This window comes from Dunckerocampus dactyliophorus, chromosome 8, assembly GCF_027744805.1.
Source record: "Dunckerocampus dactyliophorus isolate RoL2022-P2 chromosome 8, RoL_Ddac_1.1, whole genome shotgun sequence".
Taxonomy (NCBI): Eukaryota; Metazoa; Chordata; class Actinopteri; order Syngnathiformes; family Syngnathidae; genus Dunckerocampus; species Dunckerocampus dactyliophorus.
The window spans coordinates 24,578,033-24,598,898 of record NC_072826.1 but is presented as its reverse complement, the minus strand read 5'-3'; the positions used below and the strand labels follow the sequence as shown (position 1 = coordinate 24,598,898).

General features: G+C 39.3%; 1 protein-coding gene across 2 annotated transcripts in view; it reads left to right on the top strand.

Annotated features, from left to right (window-relative positions):
- Positions 1–20,866, top strand: part of slc4a8 (solute carrier family 4 member 8) — a 66,646-nt gene that overhangs the window by 6,902 nt on the left and 38,878 nt on the right. For both annotated transcript variants that reach the window (XM_054783620.1, XM_054783619.1), the window contains exons 2-3: positions 16,158–16,239; positions 19,122–19,271. In XM_054783620.1, coding sequence (XP_054639595.1) covers positions 16,158–16,239; positions 19,122–19,271 — 232 coding nt within the window. The remainder of the gene's footprint in view (positions 1–16,157; positions 16,240–19,121; positions 19,272–20,866) is intronic.

Sequence of the window (20,866 nt, the reverse complement as noted above, 5' to 3'; positions counted from 1 at the left end):
ATTATTTATTTAATCACCATTTACCACTATATGTGAAATATGCCCATTTTTGCTGTATTTTATGAACAGAAAGATAAATTACACGACACAATTACATATATTTGTATGTATTAACAGCTCCAAATGAACGGGAAATTTAAATCATGCTAAAAAATAGTGTCTAAAATCTAAAAAAACACTTGTCTTTAATAGTAGCAGAACATTTGAATCACACTTTAATTGCATTATTATGAGCCAAAAGGGGATGTGTTCAAAGACACCACGTCATTTTTTTAAGTTGAATTCACTGTTTTGAGTGTAGATGTATTTTGTGAGATTTCCGAGATACTTACACGCAGCAAGTTGTACTTCCGCAGTAAGAGTTACTCTCGTGAGTGATAAGAATATCCACTTAATGTTTTTCTTTGTATCTCTGTTTATTTTGACCACTCATACACGCATAATAAAGATGTTATTGTGATGTTTGGTGTCTCTCTGAACGCACCTTGCGGTGGTCGATTGACAATGAGGAGTGTCTTTCCGAGGAGGACTCCAGATATGTGTGTGAGTTTGAGATACATATATGGTGTTAGAACTGCACTGCTGTTGATGTGTTCAGGTCAGAATAAAGTTACAAGAGAGCGGCAGCCTCTGTGGGGACGCTATTGTGACTTTGTCTGCCATCGTAACAGAGAGGGTTGGCTTGACATGGTGTGCATGCGTTAATTATGCTAAAATGTTTCACATAATTAATTAAATAAATATATTACCACCATTAATGAGCAAAATATGATATCCTGTTACATTTTAAATGTAAAACAAATTTTCATCAACATTGAAATTATCCGTTCATTTTCAATGGGAAAAATGTCAGAAAATATAGACTTATGAAAAATGCAGGAAGTCCCGATAAACATGCCCTAAATGAGTTGAACATTCTGATTTTGGAATGGTTTGAAGTGGTTCAGAAGTGAGGGAGTAGTTAGCGGAGGAAATGTTAGAATGTAAAAATGGAGAATGATTGTTGAAATGTATAAATACTGTATGTCGAAAAATCATGAGAGGACTGAGGCTCGAACCACCGACCATGGGGGTTGGGAGAAGACCAATCCACCATCTGAGCCATGTCATGTCACCCTGTAGAATCAATGGAATGTTACAGTAATGGAATATGGAAAAATTATTTATTATTAGAGGGGGCGCCATTTAAGATGTTCCTTCGTTTTGAGCAGACTGAAAACTGGATTTTGAAATGTTGGAAAGAAAACTGAAGACTGAATGTTGAAATGAATAAGTTGAATGATTACAGCGGGATCGAGGATTGAACCAGCAATCAGTTCAGAATTGTTGGAGGAGTTGGCTGACAAAAAATGAAAAATGTACAGTAGGCGGAATAAGAAGATGAAGGAGAATTAGAGAAATAAATAGATGAAAAATGGTGTAGAATTTTGCCTCTCAACATTCATAATTGACATGCTTTATTTCTGGATGTCCATTTTACAGTGCTTCAGTGTAAAGGCTCTGTAGTGAAACAAAATTTTAACAAAAATTTTCATTGAAAACTAAAATTGTACAGAAAATTGGACGTTCGAAAACCAAGATTTGACTCTAGAGTGGTACCTGGGCTAGATAGATAGATAGATAGATAGATAGATAGATACATAGATAGATAGATACTTTATTGATACCAAAGGAGATTCAAATAATTGTCTGGCAGACAATGTAGCTACATGTTGCTAGGCAGTGCCCTTGTGCCCAATAGACCAATGAAAAAAAAACAATTTTATGTCAGTCATGCCCACAAAGCTCTTTGAACTTCACGCCACAGTCCTAATGGAGTGAAAAGGAAAGCTTATTGATTGGCCTGTCCAGTCAAGGGGGGTAGCTGGGGGTGGGGTTGTGGGGTTGACCACCACCACGATTGAAATCATTGCTGCTCTATTTGTTCAGGAGCCGATGACCAATTCAATGTATTTCAATGACCAAAACACTGAAGCTTGCTGTAGACCAGCGGTAACCAAAGTGCAGCCCGCGGCTCTTTTCTATTGGCCTGCGGCACATTCTAAAATTTAGTTGAACAAAAAAAATTTAAAATAACAAAACAACAACAACAAATCAACGGATAAAGTTGTAATTTGGGGAAAATTGTTGTGGAAAAAGTTCTAAAGAATAAAAGATTAAAGAATGAATAAAGTCAAAATATTATGGGATAAACTTGTAATTATGCAAAGAAAATTTACAAGAAAGTTGGAAAATAAAAAAAAACAACAGCAGAAAAAAACAGCTCTAATTTTACAAGAATTAAGTCAAAATATGAAGAGAAAAAGTTGTATTCTAACGAGAAAAAAGTAATTTTACGAGCATACCATCATACTATGAGGAAAAATAATTTCATTTTAGTAGCATAAAGGTAAAATATAAGAGAAAAAAATATGTTTGTTTTTTTTAAGTGATAATATTATGAGCAACAAACAAAACCAAAAAAAATACACTTATAATTTTTTGAAAATTTAGGTTGGGAAAAAAGTCTTAATATTATTGGAAAAAAATAAAAATTTTATGGGAATAACGTCATAATTACGAGAAGAAAATTTACAAGAAGAAAGTCGAAATAGTTGGAAAAAAAAACAGAAATGAAAAAAAAACAGCTGTCATTTTACAAGAATGAAGTCCAGATATGATCCAAATATGAAGGGAAAAACAAAGAATAAAGTTGGAATTATTGGAAAATTAGGTTAGGAGAAAAGATTCAAGGAGTAGGACGAGGAGGACGACGACGGCTGGAGCAATATGTTTTAACAAGGATACAAAAAAGCTACAGCCGAACGCCGCCAGGACAAAGCACGGTCAGAGCAATGAATATGCGTAAGCCACTTAATATTTATTTTATTTATTGTGTCCAATCTAGTAGATTGATCATTAAAATTCAAACCATATTTGAACTTTGAGAGTGTTTAAACAAGAAAGAAATGTGAGGAAATGTTAGTGCCTGTCTGAGAAAAGTGTATAAATTGTATGTGAGGGGTTTTACAGCATTAAAACATATATAATAATAGTAAACAAATAAAGCTGGCTACATCGCGGATTTCACTTATTGCGGGCCATTTTGGGAACATATCCCCTGTGATAAACGAGGGAACTGTAATACAGTGGAACTTTGAAAAATTGCCTTGATGTTTGTGTGTTTTGGTTTTCATCTGAACAAATTAATGACGAAAATCGAATTATATGAAAACCGAGACAATTTTTCCCATAGGAAATAATGTAAATCCAATTAATTCGTTTCAGACACTTTTATAGAGAATATTTATAGTTTGACATGCAGAAAACAATGCAAAAATAATTCTAACTGACGAATGGATGGAACATATTGTTGGCCCCATAGTGGATTATTTAGCAGTCACACTCAATAAAAAAATGCGTGGACGGTGAGTTATCAATGCGTAGGGTGCTTTGTTTGGGCACTCGAAAAAATGGCAAATGGACTAGTTTGTTACATTCAGTACTGTATGAAAACTGAGACAGTGTCTACAAAAACAGGCAAAATTTTTTGCAAAAAATTTTAACAAAAATGGGGATGTATGATAACCGTGGCTTGGCTTTACGGTGGTACCTTGGCTTTCATACACCATAGTTTTCATAGGATTTTGTTTTCAACAAAAATTATTGCCAAAAATGTTTCGGCTGGAACGACCAAACATTGCACCTAACGAACAGCAAATGGACTAGTTTGGCCGCATATTGTTGAGTGCCCAAACTAAGAATTGCATGCGTTGGTGACTTAGTCTTTTATACACTTGATACACTGCGTGTGTCCAACTGTGGATTTTAGTTAGTTTTTATGTTTTACTATATTTTACTTATTTCTGATGTGCAGTGCTCTGTTTTCAACTGTGGTTGCCTTATAGTTTATAGTATTATAATTTATAGTATCATTGTTTGGGCACTTGATTCGCGGAACGATACAGGGCAAATGAACTAGTTTGTTACGTGCAGTATTTTGTACGAAAACCAAGGCAAAATTTTAGCTGAAATTTTCAACTAAAACCAAGGTTTGACTCTATCTAATGTATCTAAAATATACTTAATTAATAATGAAGTTATTGTCTTTATAGAATATGCAGATGGTCACTAAAAAAAGAGCTGCAGACCGAAAATGTCCACCCTTCCACACTTTGGACACCCCCGCTCTCTGGAATATCACTGATGCTGACAGATTTTCTTTCAAGAGCTTGGCCATGTGATGAAAATGAATACACTGTAAGTCATTATAAAATACTAAAGTGAGTAAGATGAGATAGAAGAATGTTTGTTTGTGTGGGTGTGTTTCTGCATCACATGGAGGCTTAACAGCATCCTCCAGTAACTAGGACACCATGTACAACTGCACTTTTTTCCCTCTTCTGCTCTCAGCGACATAACATCCTTTTCAGACACATCTTGAAAAGAAAAGAAAATACATCTTGTATTAGTTTTGTTATCAAATTTCTAAAAAAACAAAAAGCACTGTGGAAGCTCGGTTAGCGTACACATTGCTTAGCATGTTTTTCAATTAACATAAAAAAATGTACGCCAACATTTTGCCTCGGTTTTTGTACATTTTCAGGTTAGCATACAATATGTCATGTGTCTTGTCGTGTTATTAATACACTGCGTCAGTCTAACCGTATTCTTAATGTATTTTTATCACAAAACGTCCTTGTTAAAAACCACAGCAAAAATTTAAAAATCATCAGTAATTTTACAACAATAAAGTCAAAATATTACGAAAAAAGTTATAATCTAATGAAAAAAAATGAGTGAATAATGTCTTAATATTACATGAATAAAATCATAAGTACAGTAAGAAAATTAAAAAAGAATAAAGTTTAAATATTTGGGGAAAAAAACAAAAACTGCGGAAATAGACAAAAGGGCAAAGACCGAAGTTCAAATTGATAATCATCCTAGGCTTTTCCCCTATATCACAAAGCTGAGATGCAGTTTTTTCTTTAAATATATACTAGCAAATGTTTCTTTATAAAATATATTATAAAATATGTAAGTGGTCCTTCATTTTTCACTATGTGGCCCTAACTGCAAAAAGTTTGGACACCCCTGGTGTACAAGAGCTGAGGTAAAATTTTGTCCAAAATTTTAGTCGAAAACTTAATCATACGAAAACAGGAGCGGTCGAAAACCGAGGTTCTCTTGTATTCAGATAAACACAACTTCACATCCAGGGTGTACTGTATAACGTACTTGATGGTACTAATACATTTTGACTTTGTGGATTACTTTCTGTTGCTTTCTATTCTGAAAGTTTGTGAAATGTAACTGTGGCTGTGCTGGGCTATGCTAGGCGCGTGCATGTGTGGATATTTGTAAGCCATGGACCGTTTTAAAATCCAAACAACTTGCTTTGGCTTGCTGTGTGGCACGTGTAGGAGACACAAGGTCGAGACAGCCATTTTAAGTCTTGCTGTGGACGATTTCCATGGAGGGGTGCCAGTAATCTGCATGGAAAATGACTTGTGAGAGTCATAAAGCGCCCACCCCCTTGGCCCCCAGCCACGTGACATACAGTAGCTCAGGGACAAGAGTATCGAGAGAAGGGCCTGTTGCCAGGAGATAGAAGCAGGCGACAGAAATGCACAGGATGTGCCATGTCAGTGGAAACGTGTGCACGTGTTCGTGCCTTGCGGGGCACAGGTGCGCGTGATCTCACCTGCAGAGAGAAAAAACCTTGAGAGGTGTGTGAACCTTGAATTATGTGAGGCACTGAACCCATAAGAACCCAGAGACATTTGTGTGTAAAGTACAAAGATGGTGGATATACCACAGACCAAGTGAATTACATAAAAGGCATTTCTGATATTTTTTTCCCTCTAAAATGCTACTAATTTATGTAAAAGATGTGTGATGTTACATATATATTACATTGTTCATGGTAAATGTTTTTTAACCTGTCCTGTCAAGCCAATAGGACAAAAGTAGTATTGTTGCTCTAGATGCCCTTATGTGCTTATGAATGAATGTAAGAACATATATTAATTTATTGAGTGGCTTACTAGCATTTTTTACATCACATCCGGCTTTCAATAGCAATTTTAAAGGAAAACTGCGCTTTTTAAAAATTTTGCCCACCATCCACAATCCTTATGTAAGGCATGACTTTCTCTTATCTGGGCATAGATAAAGATTTAAAAACAGTTAAAAAGAGACATCTCATTGCTGCATGGTGTGACAGGGCCCTTACTTTCAGTTGTGTGCACTGATTTTGCCTGTTTGGTAATTACAGGAGACTTGAATGTGCATGTGGATGTAGCTAATGACTGGTATGCTTGAAATGTTTGGTCTAGCAGAAGGCACACTTGATTTGATCATTACAAAGGGTGTTGCTATTCTCTTCTGTCATCACTAGCTTGCTAGCTTGTAAATGAATCTTCGCATTCGTCTGCAGCAATATGTTTTAACAAAGATACAAAAACGCTACAGTACAGTGGAACGGCACCAGGATGAAAAGGCATGGCCACAGGAGTGAAATATGCGTGAGTGACTTAATGATTTCTTGTGTTGATCATTAAGGTTGATCATTAACATTCTGAAATTGTTTTATCTGCACTCCTCATTTCTAATCTTTATTTGTATCTGTACACATTCCCTATCCCAGGCAACCTTCCATTTTGGGGAAGTCGTTTACCAGGACAGTCATGTGACTGTGTTACAAGTTTACTCTCGTAAAATTATGCCTTTTTTCACATGACAAGCACTCCAAAATGTTTCCTGTATGTCACTTAGGGTTAGAGTTCAAGTCAAGCACAAAGATGTATAGAACACATTTTAGGACATGTTGGTGTCACCATGGCTTCTTGTGGATTACAATGTGAGCCAAGGAAGGTGAGTTGTGAATGACAAGGAACCATTAACCTGCTGAAATGAAAGAAAAACAAACGGCTGCATGAACGTGAGCCATGAAGAATATGCAAAATAAGGACAACAGATTTCAGTGGCCATGCGGCCTTTGAAGCAAATGGATCACCGATTGATGATCTGATGCTGCGTGTCTATTTCTGGGACAAAAAGCTTTTATAGTGTTTCTCTCTCCCGTTTGGTGTCTATGTGTTTGGTAACGCTCCAGCTCTAATGGAGCCCACTGCCTCCAGCTTGAGCACCAAAGCGGCACAGTGAATAGAAGCTCTCATTTCACCAACCACAGCTGCACTGACTGATAACGCTCTCTGTGAGTGTCTGTGTGTGTGTGTATGAAATTGCCTTCTTTATGTAATACATATTCATATTAGAACAGAGGTGTCCAAAGTGTGGCCCGTGAGCCGCTGTTATTTATGGGCCCGCCGCACACTCTAAAAAGATATTTCTCAAGAAAAGTAAAAAACAAAATGGCAAAAATAGAAAAATCAGCACTCATTTTACAAGTATAAAGTCAACATATTAAAATTGTTGCACTTTAATGAGAAAAAGTTAGAATGTTACGAGAATAAAGTCAAAATATTATGGGAATAAAGTCATAATTTCAGGAAGAAAATTTACAAGAAGAAAGTTGACATAGTTGGTGAAAAAAACAGCTGAAAAAAGCTGGAATTTTACAAACATAAACACAAAATATTAAGAGAAAAAAAGCTTAATTTTACAAGAATAAAGTCATAATATGAGGAAAAATGATGTCATTTTAATAGCGCAGAGATAAAATATTAAAGAAAAAAGTAAATTTTTTTGAAGTATTGTGAGAAACAAACAAACAAAATAAAGTTGTAATTTTTGGAAAATTAGTTTGGCTAAAAAGTGAAAATATTATGGGAATAAAGTCAAAATATTATGCGGATAAAGTCATAATATTTCGAGAAGAACCTTTACAAAGATTATTTAAGACAAGTCACAGACTCAGGAGAGCTGGTAGATCTGGGATCGGATCTCCACTGGACATCTCTGTTTGGACTGTGCATGTTCTCCCCACGCGTGTGTGGGTTTTCTCTGGGTACTCCGGATTCCTCCCACATTCCAAAAATATGTATCTAAGGTTAACTGGTAACTCTAAATTGTCCATAGGTATGAATGTGAGTATGAAAGGTTGCTTGTCTATACAGTATTTGCCCTGCAATTGACTGGCGCCCAGTCTGTGGTCTCTTGCCCAAAGTCAACTGGGATAGGCTCCAGCAAACCCCCGTGACCCAAATGAGGATTAAGTGGCATAGAAAATGAATTAATATTTAAGACATACGTTGAAATATTTGGAAAATTAAAACAAAAAAAAAACAAAAATGGGGGGGGGGTGTAAAAAAGCAAAAAATATATAAAAATAGGCTTTTTCACCTATATCACAATGCTAAGAGTTTTTATGACAATAAACTTGTAATATTATGAGGAAAAAAAATAATGTCATTTTAGGAGCACAAAGATTAAATATTTAAAAAAAATACGCTTTGAAACAAAGCAAGATCACTGAGAGAGCTCTTTCTAGGCCTTGCTGACTTTTGTGACCTGCAAAATCAATAAACACTTTTGCTTGAATAGATATTATTTTTTAACATTTAACATCTTTTAACAAGTCCCTAAGTGATGTATAAAAAACATTTTGGAGTAACTGTCTACTGATTATCCCAATATGGCTTTCTCAAAATGGTAGTGTGTCAGGTAAGCTAGCTGTTTATTTTTTATACCATTAATAGTAATTTTAAAGCCCTTAACAAAAGTAGTGCTTTAATAGTGTATCAAATATTACAATTCAACTTTTCTTACTATATTTCTTCAATTAATTCATAGAAAACAAAGTAGGAAACTAGCTATGGGGCTTTTAGACTTAAAATTGCTAAAGAAAGCCCAATGTGATGTAGCAAAAATGGACCTAAACCATCCAACATCACCTACATGTTTTGAATGAATATATGTTCATTGATTCAATTCAAACATTTGTGTCTAATCATAAAAACAGTGTCAAATAAATTTAGCATGAACAATAACAAATACACTACCAGTCAAAACTTTGGAGACATTGTCTCTGATAACATGAGAAAATGTTTCCAAATTTAGACTAGAAGGTATGTAAAATCACACATTTGTATTTAAAAAATATATATTTTTAGAAAAAAACACATCAGAAATATGTTTTGTGTCCTGCTTGGTCCGTGGTATAGCCACCGTCATTTGACCATATTTTTCAGACTATATAGTCTCACTGGACAATAAGTCGCATTTATTTAGAAATGTATTGTTATATGTACGCCATAGCACACAGAACAACAGGATGAATAGGTGTCCGCTATGTTAACATAACACATTAAGTTATTCCGCTACACAATAGCGTAAAGAACATACCTGGGAGGCAGACTAGGCTAACTTAACATAACAAGCTAGCAGAGGGGAAGAGTAAGGTGTGGAGGCATTAAGTTAGATGCAACATATGCAGTGTGCAAGTTAGCCAGGGCTCCAGCATCAGCAAAGCAAAGAACAACCATTAACATCGAAGCATTCACACGCACACACTCATAACACTATTTATTTATTTATTTATTGGTATTAATGTCTCTTCTGTTGTTGTTACTTAATTTATTGGTGTTGATGTTTCTTTTGTTCTTATTAATTTTCTTGTGTTTTCTTTCTTGCTTTGTTTGGGAGAATGAACAGAACAAGAATTTCATTGCATAGTATAACTACCTGTTTTACTGTGCATATGACAATAAAACTCTTGAATCTCTTGAAACTTGAATCTTGAAGTAAATCACAAAGAGGCATGTCCTTATGTTGACAGTCTTACTAACTAAACATCCTTATTTTTATTTGGTAGTCTTCTGCTTCTTTGCGTTGAATGGCTATTATAAGAATTTATGTACAGTACTGTATACATATCCTGTGTATGTCAATGCTCTTTTTTCATATATTGGCCAATATATCGGTTATTGGCCGATATCGTCTTTTTTTTCAGCCCCCGGTATCGGTATCAGCATCGGCCCCAAAAATCCCATGTCGGACTCTAGTTTATTACTTTTGTATTGTATTGTATTGTATTGTACTTTATTTATCCCACAGCAGGGAAATTTACTTGTTACAGCAGCAAGCAAGATACGCAAGTAAAGAATACAGTGTAAAGAACTGTATTCTTTACTTGCATGTACATTAATGTTTGATATGATATACTTGCATTATTATGTCACATAATTGTTATAAATAAATGTTGTCAATAATATCAATTATCAACAATAATTTGTAGGACAATTATAGGTCAGCAAAATTTGTTATCGTGACAGGCCTGGGGTGGGGCAATCACATTTTAACACAGGGCCATGTAGTTTGGGATTTTTTTTCTCATGGGGGCTGCAGCCTAAGCAGGGAAGCCCAGACTTCCCTCTCCCCAGCTACTTTGTCCAGCTCCTTCCGGTGGATCCTGAGGTGTTCCCATGCCAGTTGAGAGACAAAGTCTCTCCAACATGTCCTGGGTCTTCCCCGAGGCCTCCTACCAGTTGGACATGCCCTGAACACCTCCCTGGGAGCCATCCTGACCAGATGCCCAAGCCACCTCAACTGTGTCCTCTAAATGCAGAAGAGCAGCGGTTCTACTCCGAGTTTCTCCCGGATGGCAGTGCTTCTCACCTTATCTCTAAGCCCAGCCACCCTAAGGAGAAAACTCACTTCGGCCGCTTGTACCCACGATCTTGTCCTTTCAGTCACTACCCAAAGCTCATGACCATAGGCAGGATCTCATCCCCAACCCGGAGATGGCACTCCACCCTTTTTTCCGAGCCAGAACCATGGACTCGGACTTGTAGGTGCTGATTCTCATCCCAGCCGCTTCACACTCACCTGTGAACCGATCCAGTGAGAGTTGAAGGTCACAGCTCGAATAAGCCAGCAGGACCACATCCACCCATCCATCCATCCATCCATTTTCCTCCGCTTGTCCGGGTCCGGCATGCCCGGAACACCTCACCAGGGAGGCGTCCAGGAGGCATCCGGACTAGATGCCCGAGCCACCTCAACTGGCTCCTCTCGATGTGAAGGAGCAGTGGCTGTACTCTGAGCTCCTCCCGGATGACCGAGCTCCTCACCCTGTCTCGTAGGGTGAGTCCAGCCACCCTACGGAGGAAACTCCTATCAGGCCGCACGTATCTGCGATCTCTTTTTTTTTCCTGTTGGGTCACAACCCAAAGCTCATGACCATAGGTGAGGGTGGGAACAAAGATCCACCGGTAAATTGAGAGCTTTGCCTTCCGGCTCAGCTCTCTATTCACCACTACGGTCCGGTACAACGACCGCATAACTGCAGACGCTGCGCCAATCCGCCTATCGACCTCACGCTCCAACCTTCCCTCACTCGTGAACAAGACCCCGAGATACTTGAACTCCTCCACCTGGGGCAGAATCTCATTCCCAACCCAGAGGGAGCAATCCACCCTTTTCCGACTGAGAACCATGGCCTCAGCTTTGGAGGTGCTGAGTCTCATCCCAGAAGCTTCACACTCAGATGCAAACCGTCCCAGTAAACGCTGAAGGTAACAGCCCGTTGAGGCCATCAAGACCACATCGTCTGCAAATAGCAGAGATGAGATGCTAAGGCCACCGAACTGGACCCCCTCGACACCTTGGCTGCGTCTAGAAATTCTGTCCATGAAAATTATTAACAGAATCGGTGACAAAGGGCAGCCTTGGCGGAGGCCAACGTTCACCGGAAACAGGCTTTACTTACTGCTGGCAATGTGAACCAGGCTCCTGCTCCGGCTGTACAAGGACAATGGCACGTAGTAGCGCGCCACCAATCCCATAAATCCCATAATCCCGGAGCACCCCCCCCCCCCCCCCCAAAGGACACCACGAGGGACACGGTCGAATGCCTTTTCCAAGTCCACAAAGCACATGTAGACAGGTTGCACAAACTCCCAAGTACCCTCCAGTACCCTTGCAAGGGTGTAGAGCTGGTCCAGTGTTCCGCGACCAGGACGAAAACCACATTGCACCTCCTGTAGCCGAGGTCTGACTAACGGCCATATCCTTCTCTCCAGCACCCTGGAATAGACTTTCCCAGGAATGCTGAGAAGTGTGATCCCCCTATAGTTGGAACACACCCTCCGGTCACCCTTCCTGAAAAAGGGGACCACCACCCCGGTCTGCCAATCCAGAGGTACTGTTCCCGACTTACACGCAATGTTGAAGAGACATGTCAGCCAAGACAATCCCTCAACATCCAGAGCCTTGAGGAATTCAGGGCGAAACTCGTCCACTCCCAGAGCTTTGCCACTGGGGAGCGTTTGGACTACCCCAGATGCCTCAGCCACGGTAATGGAACTGTCCGCGTTTGTGTCCTCAGACTCTGCTTCCTCTATGGAAGGTATGTCAGTGGGATTGAGAAGGGCCTCAAAGTATTCATTCCACCATCCGACTATATCCTCAGTCCAGATCAGCAGGTCCCCGTCCCCACTGTAAACAGTGTGGACCGGGCACTGCTTCCCATTTCTGAGGCGCCGGAGGGTTTGCCAGAACCTCTTCGAGGCCGACCGAAAGTCGTGCTCCATGGCCTCACCGAACTCCTCCCACACCTGAGTTTTTGCCTCGACCTCCACCGAAGCCGCGTGCTGCATGGCCTGCCGGTACCTATCAGCTGCTTCAGGAGTCCCACAAGCAATCCTCCCAATCACGCCCCTCCAGGTCACACTGTCATCCATGCTCGATAGGACTCCTTCTTCAGCTTGATGGCAGCCCTAACTTCTGGTGACCACCTTGCGGCCACAGCTCCAATCGGCTGCCTCAGCAATGGAGGCATGGAATAGAGAGCCCACTCGGACTCAATATCCTCGTCCTCCTCCGGGATGCAGGCGAAACTCTGCCGGAGGTGAGAGTTGAAGACTCGATGAACAGGAGACTCTGCCAAACGTTCCCAGCACACCCTCACTACACGTTTGGGTCTCTCGGGGCTGTCCAGCATCCTCCCCCGCCATCTAATCCAAATCATCACCCGGCTGGCCGGGCCCCACGGGTGAGAGCCCGACCACCAGGCCTGGCTTGAGGGTGAGGTCCCGGACCTGTTTGCCTTGGGAGACCCTACCAGGGTCATATAGCCCAGACAACATAGCTCCTAGGATCACTCGGGCACACAAACCCCTCCACCACAGTAAGGTGGTGATTCATGGAGGATCACTTCGTCTGCAAAAATCACAGACCCAATCCTGCAGCCACCAAACCGGAACTCCCTGGCTGTGCCTAGAAATTCTGTCCTAAAAGTAATGAACAGAATCGGTGACAAAGGGCAGCCCTGGTGCAGTCCAACCCTCACTGGAACTGGGTGCGGCTTATTGCGAACCAAACTCTGACACCGGTCATACAGGGAACGAACCGCCTGAATTAGGTGGTCCCATACTCCCGGAGTACTCCCCACAAAATTCAGTTATAGTATATATTATAGTATATATATTACATAATATATAGTATAATACAGTATATAGTATATATATTATAGTATATATTATATTTTGTTATATAAAGCTGTTATATACTGTAAGCTTCTTCATAGTAGGCCTTTTTATGCGGTCCTCACACTTCCACCTCCCACTTAGGCATACAGTAATAATAAGCTCAGAATCAGTGGTGGGCTTTACTAATTAAGCCATCGTTTTCTTAAAAGGACAGAAATTGTCTTGGGATAAAGACAAGCTGAGTCTTGGAGTGACTGATACGCTGGAGACCAGATAGAGGACCACAGCTTTTCTAGGAAATCAGCATTCATTTTCAATAAAATGCATGTATTTTTTCCCCAAGCATGATTTGGTATTTCCTCCCAAGTTTAAACGGCCATCTTCCATCTCGTCATGTTCTCATTTCCTCGCTAATTCAGACTCACAGCTGTTAATCACGCTAATGAAACGACACGAGGAAGATACATTGCGGGTATTACACGCAGTCAGCATTGCATTAGCAGTTCACTCAGTAGTCTAATGAACAATGACTGTGGCAGATTGCATGAAAGGCTGCAGATCTTAAAAATCCAGATATAAACATAATACACTCCTGATCAAAACTTTAAGACCAGTTGAAAAATTGAAACATTTTGCATTGTTGGATCTTAGAGATATTAGGAGACCACAGCCTTCAAAAGGCAAATTCTTGGCGAAAATGTGCATTAAATGTCATTTTGTGTCAGGTATTCACACTGTCATAATCTCTTGATGGCAAAGGCAAAAAAGCTTTCTCTCTTTGAACGCCGTGGGATTCTTGAGCTGCATAAGCCAGACCTCTCGCAGCGCGCCATTGCTGCTGGAGGTTGGAGGCACTAAGACAGTCATTTGAAAGTTCTTCAAAGGCCCTGAGAGTTACGGAACAAAAACGTCAAGTGGTAGACCCAAAAAAATGTCACCGGCCCTGAGGATCCTATTGGCTGTCCATCCTGACCATCCTCGGCCCAAATGAAGGTTTTTACTGGTGCAATAACCATCAGACGGCATCTGCGAGAGAAGGCTTTTAGAAGAAAAAAGGTTTTCAAACGCCTCGTCTCCTTCAGCGCCAAAAATTGCTTGTTTGGATTTTGCACAAGAGCATGGGACATTGAAAGGTGGAAGAAACTTTTTTTCACTGATCTAATGACTTTTTCAACAGGACATCACTGCAGTTCACAATGCCCACCTGACAAAGGTCTTCTTTCAGAGGAATGAGCTCACTCTTTTGGACCATCCTGCGTGTTCCCCTGATCTAAAACCAACTGAGAACATTTGGGAATGGATGGCAAGGGAAGTTTACAAAAATGGACATCAGTTTCAGACAGTCAATGCCCTCTGTGAAGCCATCTCATGAAGCAACAATCCCACTTGCCTCCTGGAAACACTGGCATCAAGCATGCCCATAACAATTTTTGAGCTGATTATCAACAAATGGTGCAGCTATTCATTACTGAGTCCTTTTTTGAAAATGTTATTTCTATTTCTGCTGTGTTTTGGGTTTGGGTTTTTTTAGCTATGTTTTTAAACTTTTGATCAGCTGATTAACAGCCTATTTAACTTTAATGCTTCTTTGCAATAAATTGCTTACTCATATATTGTTTTGTCCCACTCCCATCTCTTTTTTTTGCATTTTGAACCTCCTTAAGATCCAACAGTGCAAAAGGCCATTTTTCAACGTTACACATAAAAAAAATTGAATCAGGCGTTTGCTCAGTAAAGATATACATTGCAGCCTTTGGCTAACGATAGTGCCAGGGAGAAGTCGGAGCTCAAAAACCCTCTTTCGTTGTTTCTTATTCATTATTTTTTTTCAACACTTATTTTTTTGTTTCTTTTGCCCTTTCTTTCATCACTACATCTTCTGTCTGTATTTCCTCATTGATTTATCTTTAATAGTATAGTTTATGTGAATGTATTTTATTTAGTATTAATATTTTTATTTGTATTATTTGATTATTCTTAGGAATTACTTTTTTTTTAACACTTGTTTTTTTTCCTTTCTTTCATAACTGCATAAGCTATCCGTTTGTATTTACTTAGTTATTTCTTATTAATCATATAATTTATTATATTTTCAATGTATTTATTTTATTTTATTATTTTTTTACATTATATGTTTATTTTTATTTTTTATTTATGTTATTACATTTAAAATGTTGGAATTGTATTTATTTATTTAATTTTAATAACCAAAAAGGAACTTTCATTTTCTGAAATTAAAATAATCATTCACACGCTTCAAACTCTTACTGTTGTATATGTCTGTATTGTTTCACTTTTTATATGATTATATTATATTTATATGATTTTTAGATGTATTTCTTTACGTACCGCACCATGTTTATACACTCTTATGATATCATGCTTATTTTTGTATTATTACGTCCAACTAAAATCTTGTCAGACCCTGCCGTAAATACAGTGTTTTGTGTGTGTGCGCGTGTGTGTGTGTTTTTGCGCGTGTGGTCATAGATTATTCAAGCAGTAATGTACATATTGCAGTTGGCAGGAAGTCATGCAACTGCTCAGCTGTCTGCTTTCATTTATGGATGTTTTTGATCTCAAACATGCACACTGTGTCGTATAGTTACAGTATGCGTGTATTGATCGCATCTCAAAGGTTGCATGTCAAAACAGAACATATACAGTATGTCTGATGCAGCACAACATGGCGGCTGAGACAAAGACAAATGTCTGTGATGATGACAGGTCAGCTAAGACTGTACTTACGTGTGTCATGTTGTGTGTCTGTCTGTCCACTAGCGGCCAGATGAGGAGGTGGTGATAGACCAGGGTGGGACCAGCTCGGTCCTGAACATCCACTATGAGAAAGACGAACTTGAAGGTGAGTACAAAGAGAACACAAGCAAAACAAAATGCTAAATGCTAGGGGAAAAAATGCAAATAACATGACTGCAAGGACTCTTCTCATTTCTTGAGGTGGTAATAATTGGAGCTGAACATACTGTAGATGGACACACTCATTTCCTTCCAATATTAGCAGTGCATGGCTCAGATCAAGGGTACCCAAGTGTTACATTTAAAATTTTAAACTCGTGGACAGACCTTGGTAATGTTATCAACACAAACTTCAAACATTGCAAAACACACACCCAACATACCAGAGCTCGAGACATCTTCCATTTCCCATAGCAACCCTCCGAAGTTCACTCTTTCTTAAATGTAAAGTACATAACTCGGTGTCCACTCGGTGTTAGACTTTTGTTCAAATAATATTATTTTACTCTTTTATACACAAAAAAATCACTTTAGTTGCAGAGTTGAGTAATTATTCCATGAATATATACCATTGTAATCATCATGGGGTTTGTTTTTCCATGGAATTATGTTCTTCAAAATTTTCATCGGCAGGCGGACACGAAGGTGATGTACTTTTCACTAATGATTACACAACAGTTATTTTATTTTACACTGAGAATATTTGAATAAAACACATCAGAAACCAATTTCAGACATCATTCTTTAATTCTAAGTAGAAATCATGACAAAATGATCACAGAAAATATTGTTTATTTCACAACAAAAGTAGACATGCTTTACATGTAACATTTCAATGTCCAAATATAGACACTTTTTTACAACATAGCCGTGATTGCGCAAAATAAAAACATGAACAGCCTTAATTAATTTATGGTTTGGTAAGCTTCCTCACTCTATAAACGTCAGAGTGATAGGGATAGTACACATTGTTAGAACAACAATTTCAAATACTACTCAAGTGAAGCTGAAGACAGCAAAGGGTACCCTTGATCTGAGCCATGCACAGCAGCTATTTTACTACACGGATGAATAACCCCAATAAACAGCAACATTAAATCTGACAATAAATGGTCAACTATTCATTTCAACAACAGAAGCATGTGTGGGAACTTCAACAATACCATGCCATGGAGGACGTTAATTAAGCAAGAGCTTATCATTTATAAAGTCTTGCTTAACCTATAACCTGCATTAATTATATCTGTCAGTTTTTTTTTTTACATGTGAATGTATTTGCTTAATAATGTACCTTTAATCATTTATTTTATTATACAGTACATATATATATATATTTCATTTTTAACACTTTTTACTTTTAGCACTTTCTTGTTTTCCTTTTTTCCTTTCTTTCATCACTGCATAAACTATCTGTCTATATTGCTTATTCATTTATCTTTCACCATATTATTTATTTTAATTTTTAAAATTTTCTATTTATTAATTTTATTTGATTGATTCTTATCAAGGGCGCACGGTGGCCGAGTGGTTAGCATGTTGGCCACACAGTCAGGAGATTGGGAAGACCAGGGTTTGAATCTCGTTGGGCATCTCTGTGTGGAGTTTGCATGTTTTCCCCGTGCGTTGCATGGGTTTTCTCTGGGTACTCCAGTTAGATTAACTGTCGACTCTAAATTGTCCATAGGTATGAATATGAGTTTGAATGATTGTTTGTCTATGTGTGCCCTGCAATTGGTTGGCGATCAGTTCAGAGTGTACCCCGCCTCTCCCCAAAGTCAGCTGGGATAAGGTCCAGCATACCCCCGCAACCCTAGTAAGGATAAGTGGCATAGAAGATGGATGGATTTCTTATTCATTACTTATTTATTTATTTTAAACACTTTCTTTTTTTCTTTATTTTGTCCTTTCTTTCATCACTGCATAAGCATTTGCGGACCATGGCTAATTTTTTATTGCTCTGCGACACATTCGAAAACTACATTTACTAAAAAACACAACAGCAACAAAACATTCAAAAGGCGTCCTATATGGAGAGAAAGTAGAAATGTTGTTGCTAATAACACAAAGCTAACGTGTAGGCTGTTTTTTAATCAACTTTGTTGCACATAGGATTGGTATGAACATTTTTTACAAAATTCAAAATATCGACAAGGCCCGCGGGCTGCACAGTGGCCGAGTGGTTAGCATGTTGGCCACACAGCTAGGAGATCGGGAAGACCTAGGTTTGAATCTCTGCTTGGGCATCTCTGTGTCGAGTTTGCATGTTCTCCCTGTGCGTGTGTGGGTTTTCTCCGGGTACTCCGGTTTCCTCCCACATTCCAAAAAAACATGCATGTTAGGTTAATTGGAGACTATAAATTGTCCATAGGGACGGGCTCCAGCATACCCCCATGACCCTAAGGGGATAAGCAGCATAGAAAAAGATGGGCAAGGCCCTCACATCATTTAATGTTTTAGTCTGTGGCCCTCTATGAAAAAAGTTTTGATACCCCTGGCATATGAGAGTTGTCTGTACTTGCTTAGTCATGTATCTTTACTGCTATTATTTATTTTATCCATCCATCCATCTTCTATGCCGCTTATCCTTACTAGGGCCACGGGCATGCTGGAGCCTATCCCAGCTACTTCGGGCGAGAGGCGGGGTACACCCTGGACTGGTCGGCAGTCAATCGCAGTGCACATATAAACAAACAACCATTGACTCTCACATTCATACCTATGGACAATTTAGAGTCGCCAATAAACCTAACATGCATGTTTTTAGAATGTCGGGGGAAACCAGAGTACCCGGAGAAAACCTACGCACGCACAGGGAGGACATGAATTTTGCATTAATTACTTTATATATATCCTTATTTAACAATATTTATTTATTATCTAAATACCTAAATATACCTAAAATGACCTAAATAATGACAGCCAAAGATGTACATCTGATCTCAATTTGCAGTTGTCCTTACTGCTGTGGCCCTATCACCTATTTTCCAGGCCACAGGACACTCTTTGTTGGGGTCCGAATGCCGCGGCAGAGCCATCGGCACCACAAGGCTCATGGGTCTCGGCACCGTAAGAAAGACAGGAGGGCGGGAAGCATCTCAACGCAGCAAAGCGCAGGAAGTGAGAAGACGCCCAGTCACGGTACGCACAGATATGCCACATTTTCAAACTCACACATAGTTCTTGTTTATAGTGTTTTGGTAATGCCTGTTCAGTCATGCCTGTCAATACTGTGAGAACACACACACACGTAGACACATGCCTAAAGGCCAATATCGACAAGCTGCTAATTAGCAAAGAGACTCGTCTGCACATTTTATGCTGGCATGCACAGCCAGACTAGTAGTAATCATAGCGACTCACAATAGAGTGCTCCGATGTCCGTGCATGTGAGGCCTAATTTGCATAGATCTTTGCCTATTATTTCCTATATAAGGTAAAAAATGTGCCGTGCGCAACCGGCAGCTGGAGGCGGAGATGGCAACGCGCAAGGGCAAGACTGAGAAGCAGCTGGACAACAAACGAAAGAAAAAACAATTCTACTGAAATCGAGGTGCTTTTACAAGGAGTGACCGAACACAAGACCACCTTATTTTCAAGTGTATCCACCAGTCATCATGCCATCCAAAAAGAGTCGGCATGGAGCACCATTGCAGGAAACTTAAATGCCGTTTCCACGGAGAAACGCACCACCGCAGAGGTTAAAAAGAACTGTTTTGACTTAAAATAGACTAAAAAAAAAAAGATTAGACTGCACCGGAGGGATCTGGAGGAAACGGGAGGTGGGCCATCAATCAGAAACCAAACCATTTCGGAAACTCTAGAAAATATTTACACAATCATGATGGAAAAATAAAGTCAAAATACATAGTTTGTGTGTGACAATTTATTTTTTCTGTGGTTACATTTGATTAGACGCTGCCTAATTAATACAGCAGCCCCGTGCTCTGGCTCAAGACGTGGCTGGGGGCGCATGTCGTTATCTGGGGGTGCTACGTGCGCAATAGACACACCACGTTTCATTGCGATGTTATTCTGATGATCCTGCACACCTGCAAGAACAGAGAGGGAAGCCTGAAGCCTGAAGCAGGACATCAAATATTCGTGGCTTTCAGCAAATAAATCTACATGGTCCCTATACATTCTCTCTCTGCGCAGCGCACGTCCAGCCAGCCTTTTTTTTTTGATGAATTGGGATTTGAATATATATTTATCCATGGAGCATATTTTAGTTGTTTTGATGATAAATAATTGTTGGGATATTTTATTTGCACTGCATTTTTTGGGATCAGGTTGCAAAATCCATCATGAGGGCGATTGCGCATTGAAAGTGCAAGCTTTGCTTGTGCGTAAGAGTCCTCCTGAGCGTTCGTAGAATTTGTTCTTAGATCTAAGAACTGTGAGTTAAGAACACGTTTCGTGAATGCCAAAAATCTTCATAAGAAGGCTTTAAGAACACATTTGTGCGTAAGAACGTTTCGTGAATGAGGCCCAATGCTACAATCATTTGTCCTACAACATTTAATTTACTGAAACACTGCAACCACAATAGAAAGGATTGCTGAACAAAATGTGGAGTTGGAAACTTTTACGTTTTTACAACACTGATTATAAATTGCATTAGGGGCATGACATATAGTAGATCCATACACTAATTTCTTTTACAACATTAGCAAAAACTACTTTCTCCACACGGAGCAACCTGAAATTTGACAGTTTTAAGCCATAAAAACGGC